Source organism: Dicentrarchus labrax, unplaced genomic scaffold, assembly GCF_905237075.1.
Source record: "Dicentrarchus labrax unplaced genomic scaffold, dlabrax2021, whole genome shotgun sequence".
Lineage (NCBI taxonomy): Eukaryota > Metazoa > Chordata > Actinopteri > Moronidae > Dicentrarchus > Dicentrarchus labrax.
The window spans coordinates 12,016,842-12,037,499 of NW_026136705.1; the positions used below are offsets into that span (position 1 = coordinate 12,016,842).

The 20,658-nt window shown below is 39.3% G+C and overlaps 1 protein-coding gene across 3 annotated transcripts in view; it reads right to left on the reverse strand.

Moving 5' to 3' along the window:
• Positions 1-709: 709 nt before the first annotated feature.
• The window catches only part of gabra3 (gamma-aminobutyric acid type A receptor subunit alpha3), an 85,412-nt gene continuing 65,463 nt past the window's right edge, over positions 710-20,658 (reverse strand). For 2 of the 3 annotated variants that reach the window (XM_051401944.1, XM_051401945.1), the window contains exons 6-11: positions 20,261-20,343; positions 19,499-19,642; positions 16,396-16,548; positions 13,715-13,920; positions 8,195-8,233; positions 710-8,052 (exon numbers count right to left, since the gene is read on the reverse strand). In XM_051401944.1, coding sequence (XP_051257904.1) covers positions 7,732-8,052; positions 8,195-8,233; positions 13,715-13,920; positions 16,396-16,548; positions 19,499-19,642; positions 20,261-20,343 — 946 coding nt within the window. In that variant the 3' untranslated portion in view covers positions 710-7,731. The remainder of the gene's footprint in view (positions 8,053-8,194; positions 8,234-13,714; positions 13,921-16,395; positions 16,549-19,498; positions 19,643-20,260; positions 20,344-20,658) is intronic. The other variant, XM_051401946.1, reaches the window with a different exon arrangement.

Genomic DNA, 20,658 nt, shown 5'->3' on the forward strand with positions numbered 1-20,658 from the left:
CTGCTGCACTTATTGCCAACTTAAACTCATATCCACATAGCTTATAAGGTCACCTGCTGCTCTACAACACTGCATAACATTACATAAGAAGAGATTGTCTACTTCAAGCCATATTTTCTTTGCAAGTTTAATATTCTTTAGTTAATACGTATTTGCTGCACAGGTGACATTTGCCTGTTGCTGCATTTCAGCCGGATTGATGAGATTTTTCCTTCTCAGTTCATTAGTTTATTCTCTGCAATGTTTGGACACCGTGCTTTGTTGGGTAAAGGCCACATGACAACTGGTGTCCTCACTAAGTGGATTCCATATAATCTGGTGTCAGGTTGTCTAATGTGATTGTGGTGTGGTGGAGTTTATTATTGTCTCCGTTACTTCTGCAGACTGACACCAAATGACGAGGCCATGGCTTAGATATGAAGTATCAACCTTGTACGTTCTGCATTCATATTAATCTGCTCCATGTGAGTTTTCCGACTGAATCGTTGAGATGCATTTCTGCACCTTTTGAACTACATCACGAGTGCCTGGCCAGCTGGCTGCAGTGTAATGGTGTTATCCTCTGTGCAGAACTGCAGGTCTGTGAGATTGAAGCCTCCCCCGGGTGGATTTTGGTGAGCCAGACATCTTTGGGCTGCTGTGTGCTGCTGTAATGATTTTCATAAACTTTTGTTGTGTGGTTTACCTAACAATCACATTAACAGACACATGAAAGCACTTAATCTTTATTCACTGTAGAACAGTAATTCCTGGACAAAAAAAGATGGAAACAGTTTATCAGTAGCCCCACAAATAAACCTCAGTAATAGAAAGGTGGACACTTTTAAAACGACGGTTAACAGAGGTTAAAAACAAATGGGAAGCATCTTTTATGTCTGACTGGACTGCCCAGCGCCACCCTCGTAAGTCAGTGGAGAGCAAATATCTGCTTCCTTCTTCCTTCTCAGCCTGGTTTGCACATCAGTGGGTCAGTGTACACACTATGGATTCCTTTCTACACAATACTGACTTCATGTCATGGAGAGAACCACATTAGCCCTATTTGCATGTGTGGCGTTAGCATCTATTGGCTTATCATAATAACTGAGGTCTTTAGTTTGTACAATTTGTACAAATTATACACATAAACAATTGCATTATACTTTTCTCATGCATGACTATATATGACTTATGATGGCAGCCTGTGATGACAGGTTGCTGCTTATGTGTTCACTTAATACAGCATATATAATGATAACACTTTTATTAGTTTTAGACACTGCTTCTTATTATTTCCTTTACTCCTGTAGTGTGTATATTTGTGGCATTGGCTTTTATGTTATGATTATGTCCATGTTGCCATCTTCTACCAACCAAACAATAATTCAGTGATTTGTATTGAAGGTTTGTGTCAGTACTCTAATTTTATCCTGCATGTTATTTAAGTAGAGCTATATCCCAGCAGAAGATGGCCTTTCACCTGACTAAAAATGAACGTGTACAGGTCATTAGTCTTATTGTGATCAATTTCTCAAATGTGTCTGCTTTTTCTATGTTTGACTTCAGGGAGATAAGCACAACAGTGGTGGTCACAAACACAAAGCACTGTATGGTCCTAGAGCTGGCATGAACCACAGCCTGTAAATGTATAATGGATTGTTTCATTTATCATAGCAAGCATAAGCAAGCAAACAACCTTATACGTCCATGTGGGGGGCTTTAGAGAGCTCATTTTTTCCCGGCGTGCTGAGAAAAATGAGGCGTTTTAGCTTTAGACATAATAGTGTTCCCGTGCAGTTGAAGGCACCTACAGGGCAGTCAGGACTGGACCACAGCCATACGGCAACAATAACCTTCAAAGTCTGTAGACAGCAGCACAGCCTTGTTTATTGAAAATACTCACTAATGTTCACATTGAAACCCCTCTGCTTTGTTCATTGCTCTGTACAGACTTTAGTAGATTTCATTTTTTGAGCTCTTTATATCTGTTCCATTGCAGTTTGGAAATCTCAGGATTAGATAGCGATAGTGTGGATATTATTAATGCTACAAAAACCAAAGCTCGTTGGGGATTTTTGGCAGTTTGCTCATAGAGAAGGGCTTTGAGGATTTGCGGTGCTAAATCATTTATGAAGTCAAATGGGTGAGTGAGTTGCTGCAGCACCTTCTGGCCAAAGTTCACGAGTGCAGCCTTAAAACATGTTTACATGTTGGGCAAAATACTACTTTCTGACTAACAACAGTATTCAAGATTTATAATAGGTTTCTACCAGCAGTTTTCTAGGGAAAACCCTGACCCTTAAAATACCTTTGGGATAAACATTTAATGCTGTCCTTAGAAACCGATTTGGACAATGAATTACTGATGGACAAGGATCAAATGTTAAGTGACTGTAATACCGAGGCACACCATAAGGGATATAAATGGTGAGCTTGTAAAAATGTGTACATGTTAAGGTATAGGTTGTGCCCTGGGTACTTCACTTCTTTTGTGTGCAATGTACAATAGTCCTAGATGTTGTGGGTTACATACGTTGATGCGTAACTTCACAGAAATATCACAAGACATTTCAATTGGCTGTGCTTTGATTTGAATGTTTTGTTCCCTGTAGGATGTCCTGTACCGCCTGATTTTTATCCAAAACAAATCACACCACAAACAAAACGACTTGCATGCACGGCCCCGACAATGACACAAAGAATCAGACAAAAACACTTTTAAAATGAGCCTCTAAAGGAACATCAGATGAGTCCACGGAGTTGAAAATGTGCACCTTTGAGGCTTGAATGTGACCAAGAAGGGCCTTTTTAACTCCAAGACAAAATACAACGTCCTTTTTAATCCGCATTTCCATTCGCTACATCTCATACAGTAAGAACACAAACGAGAGAGAGCAACATACAGAGTCCAGTCACTGAGCATATACTGTAGAGAGCAACTTCCCAACAAAAACACAAAGTCCACTATGTTCCCGGAGCTGTCTTTGTGGAGGAAGTCTTTGATCTCTCAAATGCGTAGGGACATGCAGTGAAATTGCTCGAGAGAGAACACAGTGTGTACAACTCTGCTTGCAGACAGCTGCTAATTCACAGTTAGGTTTGAAAAGTGCACACAAGGTACTGATCTTGTAAGTAGCTCGATTAATATTATCTCTACTGTACGTCTTTAAGATACCATAACACGTAGTGTTACAGAGCTCAATGTAAGACAGCGGTACTTATCAGATGTAAAAATAAATGACGTGACATATCAATATTCACAAAAACTATTGGAATTGATTTCACAATATCTACAAATTATAATATTCACAACTTGGTAACACTATTCTGAGCAATTAGAATTGTTGCCATTTAGTTTATAATAATTTATTCAGTTTATCTATTTGTCTACGGATCTCTACTCATCACTTGTATCAATGCTGTAGAGGTTATGTCGTATAAAACATATAATATTTAATGCTGTACTGAATAGCATAAATATACTCCTATAGTAATATACTCTTAATATACTATATGTTATAGGATGACATGTTTCTGCTGACGTTAACTCTGGCCCTGTGAGGAAAAGATTTACCACATGAATCACACAATCCTAACCCAACCTATATGGCAACAATACAGTAGAGTCCTGTTTATCAAAACCCATCAGGAATGATGACAGATGTTAAAAAAATCCTGAATTACCACAAACTCTGGACCTAATATGCCAGTTGTACATGCATATTCTTCAAACTATTATTGTTTTCTAACACTTTTTTCTTTTAAAGTCCATCAATCATCTCTTATTTTTGCACTTTTGCATGTTTTGTTTGCTATGGCTATCAGTCTGAGCAGTTTGGATGACTGAGATTCGACTGTAGATTCTACTTCAGCTGCAGAGTGCAGATGTTGTGATTGTGGTTGTCTGGAAGTGTTTTTTCCCCCTTTTTTTGCAACACACAGACACAAGATACATTATGTGAATAAAAAAGGTAATCCTGCATGTTGTGCTCAGCAAATATTCATTTTAAACAATTTTGACCAATCAGGAAATGGTCAAAGTGGTCGTCTGACACAAAGTCTTAAGTGTCAAAGACTTAATACACAGAAGGATTAAGTATAGATTACATTCAAGAGTAACATCACAAATGAAACGGACAAACTAAACGAATCTGCTGGTAAACAATCTTCTGAATGATGTACCCACTTGCCTTTCTATAAATATTTTGGTCTTATAACGTTTAAGGGGCACATTGCCAAGAATTGTTTAAACATGTAAAAGTATTGATTATATGTAATGAGTTACCCACAAGAATACGTTTCAATGTGGATGGGATGAAATTGGATTATTTTCAACTAACACCATGTGAATGTGTATTTGGTCACCACATTATACATGATACAGATCATGTCAGGCACACGAGAATATTGGTGATATTTCTGACTGAGAAGGTTGTGTCACTCAGAGGATGACTGTCTTTGAGGCAAGTAATTTCACAAAGGCTATTCAAATACTCGGCGTCTGCTGCTTCTCATAACTGCTTACCTACAGTACCTTGATCGCATTACTCAGAGGAATCATGCATAAATATTAGCGCTCTGTGTCATCAGATCCTGAATTAGCAGCAGCCAGCAGGCTGGATACACCCTCAGCTGATGTGTATCATGAATCAGTTTGTTTGAGACAGAATGATAAAAATCACATCTGAAAAAGAGACGGCGCCTCGCAGTAACAGTATATCAATTCATGAAGTATATTTGATTCAAAAACTACACTGTCACAAGTATGTCTGTTATTTTCCTATGGTGTGGTAATTATGAATTCCTCACAAATCTCATCCAGAGTTTATAGTGCCATGATTTATCATGTCAGTCTAGTCATTGTTCAAGTTTTTAATGTGTATTGTTTGAATATGGCAATAGTTTACCAGGAGATATTCAGTCAGGCTGAAGTGAACAGTGTGTCCTCTAAGGTCTCTATGGTCCACATATGCATGTGGGATGAAGACTGTGTGTTTTGAATGGATGTAATGGTTAAGTCATTCTGTCCTCGACAATGGATAATTTATGTCATAAAATCACAGCGAAAGTGGAGTAGGTGAGACAGATGCAAACTACCACAACACTGAATTGTAATGAAATGAATAAAAAATGTGATCTATTGTTCATTCTCTTTTAAAATCTATTTTTAAAGAATGACATGACAGTATAATTATCCTTCATTTTGTTATATCTAAGTTGGACCTGCAATTATTAGTTTGAAATGTGATCTGAATGTGTATGAAGGTTTGAATGTGTGTTGAAGATGGGAACTAAATGAAGAATTGCAGTTTGTGAGGCAATGCATCTTCCGAACTTGTAGGCAAACGGGCTTCTCTTTTCCTCATTTTGTATTTTAATGTTTCTAACAGAGATGGATGTAGAGCCAGCTCAGGTGTGTGTGTGTGTGTGTGTGTGTGTGTGTGTGTGTGTGTGTGTGTGTGTGTGTACACACTGAATTAAACCTAAAATCTGTGTGCTACCAATTGAGGGTAAAAACACTTTCAGAACTCTGTGCCAGCCGTAAATTATTAGCATCACATCAATATGCACAAATAATTGGAGTTTAAGTGTGTTTATGCAGATGTTGCTGAGGTTATGAGTAGGTAATTGATGAGTAACTGGGATGAACCACAGAAACATTGATACTAAGCCCTATTTCAGTGTGACAAACACCATTATTGGAGGTTGCAGACATACACGTGTACAGATTGTCATGCATTAACCTATGACCGATACATTGTACATGTTTTGTGTTATTAACACCTTTTTAAAGAGGCCACAACACAGTTCACTCATTCTCCTATTCTTACCACTGAAAATAACGTTTAAAGAGATCCACTGCATGTTGGCGTCTAAAGTACAGTGGTCTATACTTCAGTTAACGCAAAATATCCAGAGTGCATCCGGCAAAAAAGCAACAGAAATTGCTTTAAAATCATATAACATCTGTATAAACACGTACCAAATTCAACACGTAACAAAAATACAGATGTCACTTAACAAACGGAAAACAAAAGTTGGAGACAGTCACCACAGCTGGAGACAAATCTGATTTGCAACTTTGAAAGCATCACTTGCTGAAAAATAGTTAGTTTGCTCTTCAGTGTGATCACAACAATTAAATTAAGTTTATTATTTTATTGTTGGATAGATCAGACAGTCTTTTTTCTTATGGATTTTGGCAGCATTTTGCTGTATAATGGTCTCCAGTGATGATAGCGTCTCAGACATTTGTTATAAGTACTGTATGACTGTGACATATTGGCCTTTGTTGTCTACTTCAAAACACAAAAACAGTACGGCATATGTAGACAATCAAAATTAACACCAATATACTTTACACAATCAAGTATAAAAGGGCAAAAATACAACATGAATCAAAATCTTGCTTATGAGAAGGCAGAAATCATAATGGAGCCAAAAACAGCTACAGTGACCGATGCAGAGAAAAGAAAGAAATACAATATACTTAACGAGTGTCTAGTATGTATAAAACATCTAGTGTTATTTGCATTTCCATGGAAAACATGTAATAAACTGCGTTTCAGAATTCGACTTCAGTCTGAGGTAATGGTGGTAGTTTGTTTGGACTGCTCGGCTCATGGAGATGCCGCACCATGAGCCAAAACATAAATGCACATGATAACTGTTCTGGACTACGCTGGATCCTTTAATCTCTTGTTTCATTTTTTTCTCACGGGCAGAGAGGTCTGTTAACCTTCCACTCTAATGAGCAATTTTACACTGGGTGCTCATGCCCATGGGCCGTGGGGTGGGTGGGGCACAGCCACATACTGCGGTGCACGGAGCCTGTGGACACCAGTTTGCATGTAATATACACACAGACCGTTCTGCATATGTGTGCTGTAAATGCAAGTGTGGGGGCGTGTCAAAGCCTTTTTCCTTTTTATCATGTGTGTATTCACCAAGGCACATAGCTTCTCTGTCATTGAACATACTCAGCCAGTTAAAACAATAAGAGCCACTGGACTAGAAAATGTACAGGCAGCCCCATGGGACGCGAAAAGCAATTCCAGATGATACTGCATTGGGTCTGTTGAGATTCAGCGCGAGCTGAAGGCCAGACACTGACGATTATTAATGATGTTCCTATGGAACTATACAGGCTGCCCTCGGCTAACTGGGCACAGTAAAGCAACCGGCGAATGCATCACTGTGCGTCTGTGTGCGTGCGTGCATGCATGTTAACTCGATGGATGTGTCAAAACCTTATCATTGGTAATGAGCTACAATGAAAACTTCAAAGGCATGCTTGCTCTAACTTATTATAAGCAAAGCGCAAACATGTCAAAACATAGTGAAAACACAATTTGACTACTCTACAAAACAGCAAGCAATCAAGATACAGCAAAGGAACACTTGGTTACTCACAACAGGGAACAGGGCCAAAGCTAAGTGTGGAGGGGAGAAAAGAAATGCTACACAAACACAGCCTGATGTGAGAATCTGCTCCCTCCAAGGTCCACTATTATATGTCCACTAATCTACTGTATGTTAAGATTTGCCTTCCATCTATACAGACGTGCAAAATATCAAAAAACAGACACACAAAACACGCACACACACGCACACACACGCACACACACGCACACACACACACACACACACACACACACACACACACACACAATAAGATGTAATGGACTTGGCCTCTTGCAAACCTGTCTACCCTCCGAAACAAACCAGATCAAGCCTAGAATTTGGTCGAATTCAGTTTAGGTTGTTTGCCTTCATGATAGCGGGCTTTCTGTTGACATATGTGGCCCAGTAGCCTAAGTTGAAGATGAAGAACAGAACTGGGAAAATGATGCGCGATATCTTGTCCACTTTGCTGACACGGTTGTAGGACTTCCTGGCCTCCATGTAGGGGTCATCCATTTTGTGGAGATAGGGTAGTTTGGTTGATGCTCCGGCGGCACTCTTGGAGATGGTCGTTAAACCTTGGTCTTTAGCTACGTTGATGGCGTAGGTGGTTCCGACAATGTTGAAGGTGTTGTTTGCCTTTTTGGACAGAGTTGCAGATTCTCTTCTCTGAAAAGGAAGAAGGCAGTAAAGTAAAGGTTGTCAGGAGCGAAGCACCAGACTCAACAATACTTCCATTTGAACTCATAAAGAGGAAATAGAAGCAACACCACGAGACACGACACACACAAGAACAAAACAAAAGCCTAACCATATCTTTAATCCTGGCCATGTTAGCCTGAAACGGTTCCTGAAAAGAAAAGTAGAAAAGAAAAAAAGTTTACCAATTATATTAAAATTACCCAACTTACATACTCTATTCATCAGTATCTAGCTGGAAGTACTTTTGAACATTTTACACTATTAATATTGTCAATTCAAATCTGCATCATACAAATCTGGACTGCAGAAAAAATGTCATGATAAAAATTCATGACGAAAATGATCAGGCTGGTAAAATTAAGAGTGCGGAAATAGGAACAATTATATTTTGCGTCATTGCAGAACCAGGCTGGACTGGCGTCTGATACTGCTAACAGTAGCAGTAGCAGCACAGAGCAGGATTAGAAACAAAGCAAAAGAACGGTGCCTGAAAACATGTCTGACAAACTGTATCAGTGAGAGCAGCCAGGCCTCTTCAGGCAAACAGCTTGCAATAAAACAAACACGACAAAGGCTGTGTGTGATAAAGCTGGCTGGAGAAACTGCCTTCTTCCTTCTACTAGAGAGAAATCATTAGGCTGTCTTTCATATTGAAGTCGCACAGGGAGACAGGATTTTATTTGCTAAATTGGTGCACTCAAATAGCTAAACTTGCATCACCAGAGGATCCTGTCAGCCTTAAAGTGTACAGTGCAGTGCACGCGGTAAATGTGAGAGAACAAGTAGGGCACCAAGATTGATCACCGGGCAGAGTTTTAGTTTCCTGTGTGGCATGCGGCGTGTGAGTCTGTACGGGGGTCATTGTCTTCACACCATTCATCCCCACTGTGGCCACTTTAAGAAATAAAGCAGTGTGCGTCATGTAACAGCGTTTCACTTTCAGTGCTCCCTGTTTTCACTTTTGCTTTGAGCCCAGCTTTAATTTCTGCTCTACTTTTTCAGCTTCATTTAATTTTCCTTCCTTTTCCTTTGACTCCATCTTTTTAATTAGCATAACTAATGTCCCCTCTTTCCCCTCCTCTAAAATGCTTCACGGCGGATCTTCTTCCGCACACAGCTCGTCACCAAATGTTTTGTTTGGTCTTTATCCCCAATATTCACATCTCTTCACTCTCAAAATGGAAGCATAAAAACGTAACCACTTTTTAATGTCAAATGTGACCAGCAGTGGAATGATACTAGCAGTAGGTATCACACTGATTAAGTGGTTGATAAGCTTTAGACTATCTGTCCGAGGGGATGGAGGCAGAAGGATTGAGGAGGTAACACATTCAGTGTGATCAGTGTTTTTCCTCCTCAAGCGAGCTGGACAACAGGAGGACGATGATCCTTCAAGCTCCTCTGCAAAGACGGCAAGGGTTGTGGAGAGCTAACAAAGCTGGCAGACAGTTGATTGCATTAAACAGAGAAATGGTGAGCCGCTGCCTGAAGGGGTCTATCTCAAGTCAATTAGTATGGGGAGAGAAAGAGTCGCACTGATAGCCTCTGGATAACCAGATCCTTTCCCAGGATATCGATTGCTCCACATCTAACACCACCACAAGCCTCCTCTATCACAGCGATGGCTTACATCAGCAGGGAAAAGCCAATGACTGCTATAACGTGTCATATGACCTTAATAATAGCATGCTAAACTCTTAAGTCCTTGGCATTGAGGATGTTCTTTGGCCAGCAACCTGACAAACGGGCCAAGCAAAGTAATTTTCTATCACTTTTTAGCTGGGCTGTATTTTAGTATTTATATGGTCTAATTATTGGGAAACCGCATGTGGCATTGGGCTGTGTGCATGTTTTTAAACTAAATGTGAAACTCATGTGACACAGCACATAATTTGCTTCTGGCCAAAGATTTTTGCGCACTATTCAAAGTCATTTGGCTAGCTGCGGGCGCAAATACCCCCCCGAATACAGTGCATCTATTGACCTTGTCTTTGTTACTTCTGAAAATTGTTGCATCAGAATTTCTTTATGAGTGTGATTAAATGTCCTGGGGGTAATTGTGCCTCGCTGTGTCCTGCTGTTTGGAGCTCAGTGTGTGCATGTGTGCGTGTAACCGAACCTTGTGACAGTCTGTCCCTGTCTAAGATTGGAGATGAGGTGTTGGCATGTTTAATAGCCTCAAGTCTGTGAGCATGTGGGTGTATGAGCGTGCAGACCGCTGTTCCTGTTTGTGTGTGTGCCTTTTTTTTAAGTGGCACTAGCACTACCAAATTTCCTGTAAACCCGGTAGTGGTAGAGGCCTGAGATTGATCAGATAATTGCAGGTTGTGTTACAGGTTGCCTGTGAAATGAGTGTTAAACACATTTGTAATCCCGAATCAAAGGAAACACTGGTTCCTCTGAACACTTCTTCTTTCCTTGTACTTGTAGAGTTTATCTTTTTCATTTCCTCTTTTTCCCACTCAGACTTCCTAAAACAGCAGCAAACATATATCTGCTTTTCACCAGATCTCAAACAACCCCATTTGTTATACTGCAAATCTCTGCATCCAGGCTTGATGGTGCTAATACGCAATAGATTTCAGCTAGTTTAGGATCGTTAGTCAGATATAACCACTTCATCTTGCTGTATTACAAAGGTTATTCCTTGTCACAGCAGTTAGAGGAAACCAAATCAAACAACAAAGCCCTTGAAAACATGCCTCTAGAAATGGCAGCTATGGTTTGTTTTTTCCATCGGAGTACACAGAATTTCCATTCATAACTTGGCTCCAAAAAAGTTTTGTTTTGCTAGCAAACTTCGCCGTACAACTCCCTGTTGTTCAGTAAATTGAGCAGCAGTGTCATGCTGGAATGTGACTGCTAGGTATGATGATGATGACAGGCTGTGTCTCCACCATTTCCTAACAAACTATTGTATTGAAATGTCCGTAAATGTAGTCACTTGTGCTCCAGCAGTGAAGCCCACTGCGCAACGAGCCAGTGCTCCAGCCTCTGCTGATGAAACCAGCACATAATATCTTCCACAGTAGTGTCCAATCCTGTGTCATGGAGTGCCCAGAATATGCAGGCTTTCATTCCAACCAAACTCCCCACCGGCTAATTTCTGTAATAAGTACACCTTCAGCTGGCGGGGGGAGAGCTAATTAGGTAGATCGCTTGTCAAACAGAATGTTAGGCGACAAGAAAGGAAGAAAATGGCACAGAAGCTCCATAACCAGCAAGGTAAATTAGTGCACATTGACTCGTCTACTGCTCACCATTTCAGTCCTAAAAAAGATGGAGCCTGGGGGTGCTGAAGTCATCATTTGGTTCTGGTAAGAGTGGTGGCTGAAACCCTGCTTCTGATGAGTGGAGACGCTATTTTCAAAAAAAGGCATTCTGAGCTAAAACTTCTCTCTTGAAAGACACTCTGTCCTTATAGATTCTCTTCTTGTAGATCCTTTCATTTTATTGTAAATATGTTAAAAAGGGGTAAAAAAAAAAAAAAGCACGTGTAGTCTGCTTTCCAGTAGCTCATTCTGGCAGGGAGCGTGATGATGGGAGTGCATTGTCTCCCTCTGTGACCCCATTCTTTTTTATCTATCATGACAACTGCATGCTCAGCACAGCCCCCGAGAACGCAGCCCAGGCTGTTGCCATTAAGACGAGGCATCAAAAGAAAGCGGGGGGAGGGACCCAACCCTCCACTCTGCTGCAATGTAACGCTGCAAATTATCCCCACCGACTGAAAAGTTCTGTGGCAGCAATATGCATTTCTGCCAATCACTCAGAGGACCAAATGTCAAGCTATAAAAAAACTGGAAAGGCTGTACTGATTGTGTCAAACAGTTTGTACATTAGTAGCAGAAAATAGATTTGTTGCACTGTCTGTCGCAGCAGAGGAAATATGTTTTGCCCTATGTTGTGTCTGTGGCTGATGGAAGCATTCCAGCAATTCCTGTGCTTGCAGCAACATAACGGCTGTTACCTAGCTACTGTTTACCACACTGACTGTGGTTTTTACAAACTTAACACCCACAAGTCCAATTTTTTAAATTTAATATTACCTCGTATATATTGCCACTGTTCATATGTCAGTAATGAAGGTATACCTTTTCTTGCACTTCAGTTTCTAACATCTGAAGTGCAAATATATGGTGGTGTTTGCCGGCTCTCTTGCTGTCAGTAATCAGTGTGACTTTGTAAACCCCACATGTGGTTCTGCAAATTGTACACAAAATCTGATTTGATGCTATTCTTTGACATCTTCTCGACACCATGCGAGGATCTGCATCTGAGTTAACGGATCTTTAAAAAAAAAAACATCTGATCAAACCATTCATTATTAATTCATAGGTGTAAATATAAATATATATTTTTGACTGGAGCAAAACAGATTTCATAGTCAACTTCTCAGCACTGTCAAACCACAGTGGTTATCAACACCTGATTCTGTCAATCATGTGATCCATGACAAAAATAACACAAATAACTTGTTCCTGCGATTACTGGAACGAATTAGCCTCTTTGAAGCGATAGGCTAAATTAATTCAAGAGAAACATGAGTATTTCACACATTTAGCACAGGAGCAAGTGCTTTCATTTTCCTCATTGCTTCTCTTTGCCTGCTCTGATACTTTCTCTTGCCTCTAATCTATTTCATTTAATCAAACATCATAGAAATCATGGTCAATTTAAGCGCTGAGGTTATCATGTGGAACGTATTAGGTTTTATTTATGTGACTTCATCATAGCTTCAGAGAAAAAGCATCTTGTTAAGACCCCTGCACCGCTGAAGTAAAACCACACTCCTTAAATTCAAGTCAAGCCCCAAAAACGACTATGTGCCAAAGTACTCATCTATATTTCTTCTTTCCTACCTACCTTGATGCAAATTCACTCCCCGTCCTGTATTCTCATAAACAACAGCCCCCAGACTATTGACAAATTAAAAATCTGTAAGCTGTGATTTATTAATTTCATGCTTAAAAATAAAAATGTCAGCCTCAGGTGATTCATTTTAAATAATGCACACTCACTGTTTAATCAGTGTGTCTATAACATGCAGACTAGATGTAAGGATGCCATCTTTTCTGGAGAAAATGAGCCAACACTGACTTTAGGATGAGACTTGAACATATGCTGCCGTCATAAATCAGGGCCAGTGTCTCTGGGAGTTTACCTCAGCTTCTGCTCTCACTGTTCCGCCCCGCTGTCCCTGTTCCATTTGGCTGTTAATGAATAAATAAAATCTCTCTTTATAGTCTTTATAGAGTACTCCGGGCTGCTTTAAGGAGGGAACTTTCTATCAGTGTTTCCAAAGTGCAATTTGCCCTCATCCCTCCTCCGGTGTAAAATGGGGACTTACTGAGCAATTTGGAGCATTTTTTTAAAAAGGTTATCAAATCAAAAGATGTGGGGAAATTAATCTGGAATTTAATGAGCTGCATTTAAGTGGAGAGTGACTCCTTTCTGAAAAACTGTGTTGCATTTTGTTTTTTAGGATGATATGTTTGTGGAATGTTGATGCACGTGTGTCATATCCATTAATAAAAAAAATAAATAATAAAATTAAAAAAAAAAAAAAAAAAAAAAAAAAAAATATATATATATATATATATATATATATATATATATAATCACTCACCCTTATTTCCATGCCCTCTTTTTTCCCATCCCATGCCCAGCTGCGCTTGGTGAAGTAGTTGACTGTGGCAAACTCAATCAAGGCAGAGAAGACAAAGGCATAGCACACAGCCATGAACCAGTCCATGGCAGTGGCATAGGCCACCTTAGGAAGGGAGTTTCTAGCACTGATGCTCAAGGTGGTCATGGTTAGGACAGTGGTGACCCCTAAGGATGAAAGGAAAACATCAGTAAATAGACTATTTTTTGAACAAACACTTAAAACTTAATTTCTTTACAACAATTTTTTTGGGTGTTTTCAAACCAGCCTGGTGTATGTGTTTCATGGCATCAGATGCCTTTGTAAAGCTGTGTCTAGTGAAGTTGAAAGATTTTTAATATTTACAATAAAAAAACATTATAACCCAAGTTGTAAAAAAAAAAAAAATCTACATTTGCTTCCTTATACACAGAGATAGACTGTTGTCCTGTGTACATTTCATGCAAGCAATCTCAAGAGCACAATTATGTGCAAAAGTCGTCTACAATGAAGACTTGTTAAGTAAATAAATTGCAACACCTGTGAGTGAAAACAGACTTCCATCTACAAAAATTAATTCATCTGGAAGTGAATCCTTTGGTGTTTTATCTTATCTAACTTTTCGCTAATAATTTCAGTGCTGCTGGGAATTAAATGTGGTCAGACAATGGCCGTCCATCCAACCAGATAAAAGCAATCACACCATCTGTTCCAACCTATCTGATCTGATGAAAAATAGATACACGCTGGGCTCTAAAAATGAGTATTGTGTCGCAGAACAGGGAGGTCAACTCATTCCAGTTAGTCATGGGTTAGATATTAGAATTTGTGACAAAAAGATTGATGGCTAACTATTCACTTTTTTTAGGGACAGGGATTTATTTATGATTTAATTTCTGGTGCTGCATTTTGCATAACTTGACTATATTTCAACATTTGAACTGCGTGCTATGTTTCTATTTATCTCCTAACAGAGTGGAAATAGTCTTTATTAGCACAATATTTAAGAAAAAAACTACTGATAAATTGGGGGATAATTCGAGGACATAGAGATGCTTGTAATATTAATGAGGATGTCCTTAAGTAAAATACAGGTCATTAAATCTTGATATGACATAAAACCTGATAACCCCCCCAAAAAGTATTTAATCATGTCTACAGAATACAACCTGGCATCCTACCAGGGAGTAGAAACTGAGAAACTAATAGAAATTTAGCTGCTGATGACCTATACCGGCTAAGAACACAGTAGAAAGATGGCTAATTCAGCTGATCAATGCAACTGCGTAAACAAAAAATACAAATATATGTGAACGCTGCTGGAGACTGTGTCCTTCACAGACAGTGTTTAAATCATTCCACTGAGAAATGACACTGATTACAGCTCCTCTCCTCATGTGAAGGAAATTGTTCTCTAAAAATTGAATTTCTTGTGTGATCGAAATGATTTTTAGATGTCTGCTCAAAGAAAAATTATCTTGACTGTGTGTGTGTGTGTGTGTGTGTGTGTGTGTGTGTGTGTGTGTGTGTGTGTGGAACTGAAGGAGCTGTTATTATTCCGAAGAATCAATGAAAACAGGTAGCCGTACCAATTTTTATTTCCTCACCAACATGGTAATAACTGCCTCTTGTTTGGCATCCTATTCAACATACAGTGTACAGTGTGTGCTATGTGATGTACATGACGTGTGCTTCATTACCTAATCAAAATGCTAATTATTCAACAAAAACAGGTTAAGGGGCACTTTCATAGATTATGCAACATGACAACAATTGAAGGAAGGCGGGCAAATTACAAGTCATCTTTGAGAGTGTGATGATCTAAGCAGACACAATGTTCTTAACATGGACAGTGCTAGACGGACAAATTGAGTCTATTATTATTATTATTCACAGTACAAATTGAGGATAACACGGCCAAGTGTATGCAGCTTCCACCTTTTTAAGTATCTATTAACATTTTGTTATTTATTTACTGTAAGATATTCTTATAAAAGCATGGCTTCTTTATTAACAGTGACTAAACTGATGTGATCCTCTGCCATTTACATTAAAACCTAACTGTTCCACGAGTGCAAACGTGTGATTTGACCCTTACTAAGAGTCCATGGTAGCTTTGGTGGGATTATCTCTGTTTTTAGACTTGATGTGTCTGGTTCTTTCTAAATTACCTCGAGCCCAGTGAGTAATAACACTTCAGACCCGGCTGGCTGTTTATAGAGTTGACAAAGCAGCCGAACATCCTCTTCAAGAGCGGCAACACCTCGTCCATCACCTGCCACCCTTTTCCAATTTTATACTTTCCAACTTTGCTTTGACTTATCTTTGATTAATTAGTGTTTGCAGTTACAGAGGTAGGAGAAAGTCAATACTGTGATAAAAGCTTTGGAAAAAATAAATTACTCATTCATGCCTATGTGCACCTAAATGCACCTAAGCTATGTTTCATGCGTTATGTTAATTAGAACTTTTCAAGGGGAACCTTTTTTAAACCCTCTACTTGTTATGCAGTTTGCTGAATCATCTGATGATGTGAACAAATGCACCTCTGAACATTTTTTTTGCTCTTACCTCATACCTCAAAAAGCAAATTATCTAAACCATTCAATTAATCATTCAGTGCATTTCTTTGAGTTGGATTAAAAACACAAGATGCCACTCACCGAATACAGTGCGAGCAGGAACTGATTCTCGGTTTAGCCAGAAGGAGACTTGAGACAGTATGACAGTCATGATGCACGGGAGGTAGGTTTGAATCACAAAATAGCCAATTTTCCTTTTCAAATGGAAATATGTTGTCATCACTACATATTCTCCTGAGGGAGAGGAGAGAAACATAGAGAGACACACAGGGTTATAATTATTAATACAGCAATGCCCAGTTGGGAGCAACACAAGCTGAAATATTCAAAGTAACATTTATTAAAGTTAGAACATTAACATGTACGCTTCATCAAAGTAGCTCATAGGATTGTCTTCAATCCCTTAGATGATCCAAAAAAATGTCAGTTAAAAGATGTCATGTGTTTAGAAATATTCCAAAGAGCTTGTGATGTGCACTTTGTGTAAATAAAGTCACAAAGCTGACCTCAATTTCACTTCAGTTTAAACTAGGACTAGGAGGATGTGTATAGAAAAGCACAGAAGAGGAATTTTAAAGCGCAGAAACAAATTAAATGACAGATGGCATCACTGACTCCAATGTGTTGTGCAGATTTGATGATACAATTGTTGTTTCTGTGGAAGGAGTTAGAGGGTCATGGTAATGCAGCACCTGTGCTATTCCTCACATACTAGAAGACTATTTGGCAGTTGTGTGTCAGAGGAAACCTTGAGTTGAGGGCCAAATGTTAATCGAAAAAAGGAACTTGAGAAAGGTCTTGAAAATGAGGTTGCATAAAGTCACTCCTTTCAAAATTTCAACAAATCTCTCTGAATATCATCATAGTCAGAGAGTTACAATGCTGGCGTAAAATATAGCGCTCAAAACAAAACAAAAAATAGTAGGACTAGCACGATATGCTTATCTTCTGATTTGATACCTGGTACTTTTTATACCCCGGGTGCCGGTTTGACATATATATATATATTATATACTAAAATTAAAGTCTTTCTGACTTTAATTTTGGCAGTATCATTGCTATATTGCACTGTTTCACAAACTTATTATAGTCCCATAGCCCTTCAGACATTCAACCTCCATCTACGTACCCATTTTTTCCCTTTTACCCCAGTTTGGGCATAGTGGCTATACTGCATAAAAAGTGATACATGAAATACGTTTTAAAGTAAACTGCCACATTTAGCTGTTCCTGTTCATCAGCTTAGTGCCATAGGAAAATAAGAAAATAATATGTTAGGCCAGAATGAATAGAGCCCCTGAAAACTGTACACAGCACAAATGTGAGCCTTTAAATGACCATCCTTCACATATGAAAATGAACTTGGAAACTGTCCTTTCAAAACCCTGGCTACAACAGTACATTAAGGACACGGTAATCAGAGCCACCTGTCAAGCTAATGCCAAGCCTTCAAAGGACCAGTGTGTAGAATGTAGTGGTATAGCAGGGAAGTTGTAGTTTGCAGCCATTTTTGGACCTTTTAAATCTCAAATTATAGATTTTCAGTGGAGTATTCCTTTAAATACAGAGGTGTGAGGAACATCTGCCTGCGTCATTCCAACCCATGATATTCAACATTTCCATCAGCTTAGATTTTGTCACTGACGGCAGCAAATGGACAAATTCACAGTTCCCCTAAGCACCAGCTCTCATTGCCATGTCTGTAATCTGTGTTGCAAAGATATGAGAAAAACAGCCTCTCATTCCCCGAGGTGTCCCCCCCCCCTTTTTTTTCTGAGCAGAGTCTAACCAGAGCTGAACTGGCTCAAATCCTTCCATTCCCTCAGCTCACTGTAGTCCATTAGACTTAAAGTTTGAAAAAAAAAAATAGATTTCCACATCCACAAGCTGAACTAGTTTATGAAAGCAATCATGTTGACTCCACCTTGGATTTTTGCACTTATTTCCAGACTTTAGTTCAAAATACCTCTGCAATTTACTTGACTTAAGGTTAAACCACTGAACAGAACAACAATAAAGATGGGCTCAAGGAAAGTATCCTCTGTGGAGTTCTATGTGTGCTATTATTTCAACAGCTTTCCACACACTTTTTGTTTCCTAGGAAAACAGTGCCATGCAACAAAGAGGTTTCATAGCGGTTTAGTCTCCAAACACAAGTGAAGTCTGACAGATCTCTGCAACTCAGTAGCTCACCTCCTGAGAGCAAACGGCTCCACTGCAGAGGTTAAATCCCTCAAAATGGAAAGCCACTGTGGCTCAGTCGTAAGCTATGCACTCTTTCAGTAATTACCAACTGCCCCACTGAAGCAACCTTTTATCTATAGCTTTGCAGTAATCAGAACATCTGCACTTCATCCAGTCTTCTTGCACTGTTACCTAAAGCTGGTGATTGATGTTGAAAATGCTATGCTGATGTTATTTGCTTCTATAAAAATTACATGGCAACTTACAATTTCTGGTAAATTATAACTATTATAATAGCACTTCGTCTGAGGTGGTTGAACTCTAAATATAATATTAGCATGTAATTGCTGTGAATTGTCTTGTTTCAGCGTGTATCAGTACCCAGCCCTTGCCTTGTTATTTTTTCCCTTTATGTTAAAGTGCTACCATAAGCTTTAAGTCTCCCAGTGGGGAAATAAAGAGAAACTGATTTGATTGTGTGTGACTGATAAAAGGTTTCGGCAACAGTTTTGACCATCAAATGAATATGTAATCAACACTATGGGCTGGCAGATTTTGTTTTATTTAATGCTTATTCAAGTTGACTCTGGGATATAGCTCAAAAACAGAATGGGAATAAGACTTTCACCTCTGGCACACCTCTTCATATTATCTTTGTAAATATGCTGAATAGTTCCCCCCCCAAACCGAGTCAGTCATCATTTTCTCTCTGGACCAAAATAATTCAAGCTGAATCCAAAATGACAGAAACTGAAGAAAAGTGCAGACTGTTACTTTACGAAAACACACAAAAGAGTGCCAGTGTATGTCAACAGAAAAGTAGGATGGCGATTTAATTTACTTCAAATGTTATGCAGAAAACCTAATAAGAGTTTATGTTTCAAAGGTAGGAGTTTCATCCCACTAATTTTGTTTAACTGCTTGCAGTATCCTCCATCAAAATATTCGGTGTGTCCGCAACATCTGTCAAATTTGCTGTCTGGGCTGGCATGTAGTGTACCTGTGCTGGAGCTGATGGTTTCTTTGCCAATAACGTGTCCCAGTAGGTCATACTGGTTCAGCCTGGAGCCATCCTCTGCAACAGCAACGGACCTCTCATCTCCCTGGGTCCACAGATAGATCACCTCGTTATTGGTGTAGGCATCTGGGTAAAAGGGAAAAAGGAAATAAACAGTAGAAAATATGGATTAGGAATCAACAAGGCATCTTTTTTATGTTATTCTCATATCTGTCCACACTGTAGAACAGATTTGGTAAACACTTTCATGGTGCAGATGATGTATTTTGTGATTACTTTAAGTTTTCTTTTAAGGTCAAAAATTGTATTTGTCCAATACTTCTGTAAAACTGATGACATTACAATCAGCCTCAGGTGTACTTTGTGTTTACAGTCAGCAATTATCAATTGTTCGCATGCTAACATGCTACATTAAGATGGCTAGCATGGCAAACATTACCTGCATCCGTATGTTACTATTGTCTTTGTAAGCATGTTAGCTTTTAGCCCAAAGCACCACACTGCAAGGAATTTATCAAGGGAACTCTCCCTTCAAGCCAGTAGTTGACTCCTTTTGCTAGGTTGCTAAAAGAAACAACACTTATGACAGTTATCCCATTGTATCATATCTATAGTGGTGAGTGAAGTTTGAGTCTTCTGATGTTTGTCCAGTTGCTAACACCTGCAGAGAACAACTGGCACTTTTTATAGCAGTGCAATTTTATATAAAACTCTGTTTTGTTGTGACCATCTGGACTGACTTACAACTTCCAAATTTCAGGGGACAGGCATGCGCATCCATCGGGAAATCCTCAAGGTGCATGGGGCACTCGGCATGAATGGTCAACCTGAGTGGGGGGCAGAGAGAGACGGGGAGAGACGGGGGAGAGACAATACCTCACTGGTCAGACTGCAGTATGTATGAGGCGGCTGTTACAAATACATCATACCTACATCACAAGACACAAAACACAGAGTGCACTTTAAAGAAGAAAATCAATGTATTGTTTTTTACACGACACAGTGACCGCTTGCGTATCAGAGTACTCAAGTCATTTTAAATCCACAGTCTGTATATTTGAAGAAAAACGGGAGGGAGGGCAGACATTGCACTCTCTCCTCCCTCATATAGCCACCAGTGCTAATGAGTGCTCGGCTGACTG